General features: G+C 57.8%; 1 protein-coding gene across 1 annotated transcript; it reads left to right on the plus strand.

The window, feature by feature from the left end:
• The first annotated feature begins 2,356 nt into the window (after window positions 1-2,356).
• Window positions 2,357-6,217, plus strand: LOC119350276 (serine/arginine repetitive matrix protein 1-like). The gene is made up of 3 exons (XM_037618189.1): window positions 2,357-2,499; window positions 2,865-4,081; window positions 4,672-6,217. Exons 1-3 carry the CDS (start codon window positions 2,357-2,359, stop codon window positions 5,505-5,507), a joined length of 2,196 nt encoding a protein of 731 aa, XP_037474086.1. The 3' UTR covers window positions 5,508-6,217.
• The last annotated feature ends 223 nt before the right edge of the window (window positions 6,218-6,440 follow it).

The raw sequence follows: 6,440 nt of genomic DNA on the forward strand, positions 1-6,440 counted from the left end.
GATAGCTTGAGGGTGCTGCATCACCTCCCGCAAATATGGGTTGATGACGTTCTTGAAGAACTTGTCCTTGGAGGAGCTCGAAGCGGACATGATGAACTAGAACTGTTAGAAAACAGCAAGGAAAATAAAACAGAAGATGTCTCCGCAATACGGTGGTCAATGGGTTCGGGGGGTATATAAAGATTTTTTATCTTGGGAAACAAGCAAACGGAACAAAAATGGAGTCCGGAAGGTACCCGAGGTGGGCAGAAACCACCTGCCAGGCGCGCCCTGGTGTCTTGTGCCCACCAGGGGTGTCTTCCTGGTTGTTTCTTATTTTCCTAATTTTTATTATATTCCAAAACGGACAGAAAATATTTTGTGGATTTTTCGGAGTCCGTTTACTTACCGTATCACGCAACTCCTCTTTTTCACAATTTTGGAGTGTTCCGGAAAGTTTCTTATGTGTTCTTCCGGGGTCGTAGTTTGGATAATATTGCTTTCAACATTAATGGGCGTACCTGAGATATATTGTTTTATTTGTTGCCCATTAACAACCTTCGGGTTAGTACCTTTAGCATTATATATTTTGATGGCTCCAGATCGATAAACCTCCTCGATGACATAGGGCCCTTCCCATTTGGAGAGGAGTTTTCCTGAAAGAATCTAAAACTAGAGTTGTACAACATATTCTCCAACTTTAAACTCATGCCTTTGGATTCTTTTATCATGCCATCTTTTAACTTTTTCTTTAAATAACTTGGCATTTTCATAAGCTTGGGTTCTCCATTCATCTAGTGAGCTAATATCAAATAACATCTTATCACCGACAGGTTTGAAATCATAGTTGAGTTCTTTAATTGCCCAATATGCTTTATGTTCTAACTTAAGAAGCAAATGACAAGCTTTTCCATAAACCATTTTATAAGGAGACATACTCATAGGATTTGTATATGCTGTTCTGTAAGCCCAAAGTGCATCATCTAATTTCTTAGACCAATTCTTTCTAGACCTATTGACAGTTTTTTGTAATATCAACTTTGTTCCTCTATTGCTAAGTTTAACTTGACCACTAGACCGAGGATGATATGGTGATGCAATTCTATGATTAACATCATACTTAGCAAGAATTTTGCGGAAAACACCATGAATAAAGTGTGAACCACCATCAGTCATTAAGTATCTATGGACTCCAAACCTTAGGAAAATGACTTACTTAACCATTTTAATAGAGGTGTTGTGATCAGCACTACTAGTTGAAATAGCTTCTACCCACTTTGTCGGGGGGATGACCCCGGGTAGGCCCAAGATGGCGGACACGCTTCAAAAACATCGGGGCCAGCAACGCCCCTCAATCCGGCTCGCACTTGGCCGGGTTGCTCAACCCGGCCAAGTCCGTCAACCCGGCCGGACTCCTCAACCCGGCCGCCCGGCCGGGTCCCTGTCTGGCTGCTCCAGCCGGCCCGCTACGCAAAGTCAACCGCGCATCACATCCGACGCGACACCAACAAGACGGCCATACTGTTCACTCGTCACACACAGCATCATCTACAATGTACTTTGTCCCCGGGCATTGATTTATAAAATGCCCCGAAGACAAAACTTAGCCTATCTCCCAAGCTACACACGGCTTGGGATGTAAGCTACACTAGCTTACATTCCAAGCACACACCCATGCCCACCTAGCTTACACCCAAAACTAGCTCACACTACAAAGTTAACATCCATCCATCCATTCCGGAGGAAAAGACACTCACGCACACAAGCTAGCTGGCAAGCTAGCTAGCCACCCATCCATCCATTCCCACGGCCACAATGGCTCGATGGGCACACACTCATACAGCCACAAGGCCACTCGCGCCATACATGTGCTAGCAGATGAGCACACAGCTCTCTTGTACCTGCTCTCAGATATAGCTCCAGGATCAACTTTGTACTACCCGACATGTACACTGCATATATATTCAGACATGCAGCAGTAGGAGTATTATCTCTCTGGAGAGCTTCGAAGCTGGGTAAATCACCGCGTGTTGTTTGCCCAATCCCGTTCCTTGACCTCCAAAGCAGTCTTGTCCTCACCACAAGCCACCTCGTGGCATCTGTCGTCTCGCGAACCCGCCCGCAAGATAACCCCGACAGTTGGCGCCCACCGTGGGGGGTACCATGATACCACAACTGCCGCGGAACCGCGGTCCGGGCGGGACCACTTTCTTCATCATCCGCGGCGTTGCGCCGTCGCTCCGGTTGCGCTCGGGGGCTCGACAACAACACGCCTCCGAGGCGACCGCACGGGATGGCGCGTCCCCCTCGTTGGCCTCGCCATTTTCGTCATCACCGCGGCGTCGTCGTCGTCTTTCCGGTAGCGCTCGGGGGGCCGATGTCGACACGCCCCCGAAGCGGCCGCGAGGGGTGGTGCGTACTCACCGCCGGCCTCGCCCTCTTCTTCGCCGCCGTGGCACCACCGTCGCCCCGATCGCGCTCGAGGGCTCGATGTCAACACGCCCCCGAGGCGACCGTGCGGTACGCCGCGTCCTCGTCGTCAGCCTCGGCGCCGTTCGTCTCCTCACCAGCTTCGCTTTTTTTTTTCTCCTCGGGCTCGCCACCACGGGCTGCTCCCAGTCCCAGATAATCTCATACCATAGCCATGCACTAGCCCATACAATACACTTGCACATCCCAGTTAGACATTTCCCGTGCAATGGCCGGATACTAGTCAGACAATGGCCAGATAATTATCATACATGTCTCAGACACAAGTCGTAGATGTCTCAGATACTCATTCCAGACTAGGCCAGACTAGTAGCGCGCCTGTGCTCTTCTCCGCCGGCGCGGTCATGCTGCCGCCCCGCTTGCCTCCACTCTGCTCCGCCCACGCGTGTGCGCAGCCGTCTCCGCTCGCATCCGCTCCGCTCCAGCCACCACGCCCGCCATCGCCCTGCTGCTCCTCCCTGCATTCGAGCGCTCGACAGGCATCCAGGGCCTCCTCTGCCCCGGGCACCTCCGCTTCCGTATGTCGCCGCGACGGCCGGCCCCGTCTCCTGGGTCTGCGCCGCCCCGCGGCCTTCTCCTCCTCGGTGCCGCGACGGCGGCCCCATCCGCGCCGCCGCCCCGGCAACGTCCCAACAGACGCGCCCCATCACCGCGGCGACTCGCTTCCACGCCCCCGCGCCCGCAGCTCCCCATCACCGGCCTCCGCGCGCCGCGTCGACCCCCTACATCTCCTCTGCCCGCGGCCGGACGCCCCGCGCCCGCCGGCTTCGCCCGGGCCGGCTCCGCCTCCGCCCGCGGCTTTGCCTCCCCGCGTCGACCCGGCCACCCCACGCCGGGTCCGGCTCCCCGCGTCGACCCGGCCGACTCACGCCGAGTCCGGCTCCCGCGCAGCCCCTCGGCTGCCACGCCCCTCGCCGCCTCCGGCTCGGTGCCCCGCCCGCCGGCCTCGTCTTCAATCCGGCCCTCGCCCGTGGCCCCCATCCGGCCGGCTCCCGCGTGCCCTGCCGGCTTCGCTCGCGCGCCCCCGCCGGGTCCGCCTCGCCCGGCCGGCCGCGTCGCCACCTTGCGCGCGGGTTCCGCGCCCCTGCCTGCGCCGCGTCCGGCTCCCGCACCGGCCCCTGCGTGCGGCCGCCTCCGTGCCCGGCCGGCCCCCGCCCCCGGCCGCCTGCCGGCCCCTCGCTCGCCGGTTTCAGGCATGCGCGCTGCTCAAATGCCACGGACGGATGCTGCATGCAAAAAAGAAAAGTCAACCGTATGAGAAAAAAGAGAAAAAGAAAGTGCAGGAAGGCCGGGTCGCGCGCGCTACCCGGAAGTCCTGGTTGCTCCCGCTGCTCGGCCACTCAGAAAGAAAATCAAGAAAAAGAAGATATGTCCGGATGCTGCAGTCGCGACCTACCCGCGTCACCGTCTGGCCGCCCAGTCCGCCTGCCAGCTTTGACGCCTGGCCGGCTGGGGGCCCGACCCGGCCGCTCATCCGCCTCGACGCCTGACCGTCCCGGTCCGCTGGCTGGGGCACCTCTCGAGCCACCCGGAGGCTTGGAGGCTGCATCTAGTGGGCGGCATGCGCCGGCAATCATCACCTCGTCCTTCGCCTCGTCTGCATTAAATCAATGTGAGCTCCTCACCCGCGTATATTTTGCATCACGTAAACTGGATAACCCCGAGCGGCACTCGAGGACCACCTCCTCCTTTATTACAGTTACACTACTTTTCGCCCCGGCGCCGGCTAGTCTCGGCCCGGAGGCTGGCCGCTCGGCCCGATACATTCGTTCCTGCAGACGGCTAGTAGTGCACACGATATCGAAGGCCCACTCTCAACCACTGACCGCAGGGCGGCTGTCCGGCAAGCGAGAGCAAAAGCTGGAGGTCACCCCATGCGAAAAACGTCCGGGAGAAGACGGCTTGGGCAACCCGGCAGTTTCCTTTATGAGTATCTACTCGGTCGAATCTGCTCCTGTAGTCCGAGTACTGTACGCTCCACTCCACAGCCACTCTTCGTAACAGCTAGAGGCCGGCTCCGAGCTATCTAGCTAACAAGAGGCAAAGCCAAAGAGCGGAGGGGACATGAAAAAGATTGAAGGGGGCTCGGACGAAACCGAGTCGGCACCCTCCGCATAAAACTTACAAATGCTAAAAGCAAACATTTCATATATCTGCGCGAACTAACCTTGTCCTTTGCACGATCATCGCTATGGGGAACAGCCTCCTCGCCCGGAGGCTCGGAGGCTACATGCGGGTTGCGGACCCGACGCCGGCCGCAACCGGCGTTTTCATCGCCGGTATCCACATCATCAACAGCAAGACCCTCCGTGCAACTTCTCCAAGTTGCCCGGAGGCTCGGAGGCTACACCCAGTGCGCTCGCGCGCCCCCACTCAGTCGGCGGACTCCGCGTCCGCGCCCGGCAGGGCCCTGCGCCCCTCAGCCGGCGGACTCCGCGTCCGCGTCCAGCGCCCTCGACGTCACTGTCGGCTTCATCAACAACAACGAAGACCCTCCGCCCAACTTTTCCAAGTTGCCCGGAGGCTCGGAGGCTACATCCAGTGGGTGCGCTCGTGCGCCCCCACTCAGCCGGCGGACTCCGCGTCCGCGCCCGGCTCCCTCGACATCATCGTCGGCTTCATCATCAACAGCAAGACCCTCCACGCAAATTTTCCAAGTTGCCCGGAGGCTCGGAGGCTACACCCAGTGGGTGCGCTCGCGCGCCCCCGCTCAGCCGGCGGACTCCGTGTCCGCGCCCGGCAGGGCCCTGCGCCCCTCAGCCGGCGGACTCCGCATCCACGCCCAGCGCCCTCGACATCACCGTCGGCTTCTTCAACAACGGCAAGACCCTCCGCGCAACTTTTCCAAGTTGCCCGGAGGCTCGGAGGCTACACCCAGTGGGTGCGCTCGCATGCCCCCACCCGAAACACGCCGTTCCTGTTGCACGCCCGTCGCCGGCTGCAACCGGCATCTGCTGCTTCATCGACGCCCACTAAAAACCCTCCGCGCAACTTTTCCAAGTTGCCCGGAGGCTCAGAGGCTACTGTCGGGGGGATGACCCCCGGGTAGGCCAAAGACTGTGAACACGCTTCAAAAACATCGGGACCAGCAACGCCCCTCAATCCGGCTCGCACTTGGCCGGGTTGCTCAACCCGGCCAAGTCCGTCAACCCGGCCGGACTCCTCAACCCGGCCGCCCGGCCAGGTCCCTGTCCGGCTGCTCCAGCCGGCCCGCTACGCGAAGTCAACTGCGACATCACATCCGATGCGACACCAACAAGACGGCCATACTGTTCACTCGTCACACACAGCATCATCTACAATGTACTTTGTCCCCGGGCATTGATTTATAAAATGCCCCAGGGACAAAACTTAGCCTAGCTCCCAAGCTACACACGGCTTGGGATGTAAGCTACACTAGCTTACATCCCAAGCACACACCCATGCCCACCTAGCTTACACCCAAAGCTAGTTCACACTACAAAGTCAACATCCATCCATCCATCCAGGAGGAAAAGACACTCACGCACACAAGCTAGCTGGCTGGCAAGCTAGCTAGCCACCCATCCATCCATTCCCAGGGCCACAATGGCTCGATGGGCACACACTCATACGGCCACAAGGCCACCCGCGCCACACATGTGCTAGCAGATGAGCACACAGTTCTCTTCTACCCGCTTTCAGATATAGCTCCAGGAGCAACTTTGTACTACCCGACATGTACACCGCATATATATTCAGACATGCAGCAGTAGGAGTATTATCTCTCCGGAGAGCTTCGAAGATGGGTAAATCACCGCGTGCTGTTTGCCCAATCCCGTCCCTTGACCTCCAAAGCAGTCTTGCCCTCACCACAAGCCACCTCGTGGCATCTGTCGTCTCGTGAACCCGCTCGCGAGATAACCCCGACACACTTAGTAACATAATAAACAACAAGCAAAATATGTGTATACCCATTAAAGGAAGGAAAAGGTCCCATGTAATCAAATCCC

Source organism: Triticum dicoccoides, chromosome 1B (genome assembly GCF_002162155.2).
Source record: "Triticum dicoccoides isolate Atlit2015 ecotype Zavitan chromosome 1B, WEW_v2.0, whole genome shotgun sequence".
Lineage (NCBI taxonomy): Eukaryota > Viridiplantae > Streptophyta > Magnoliopsida > Poales > Poaceae > Triticum > Triticum dicoccoides.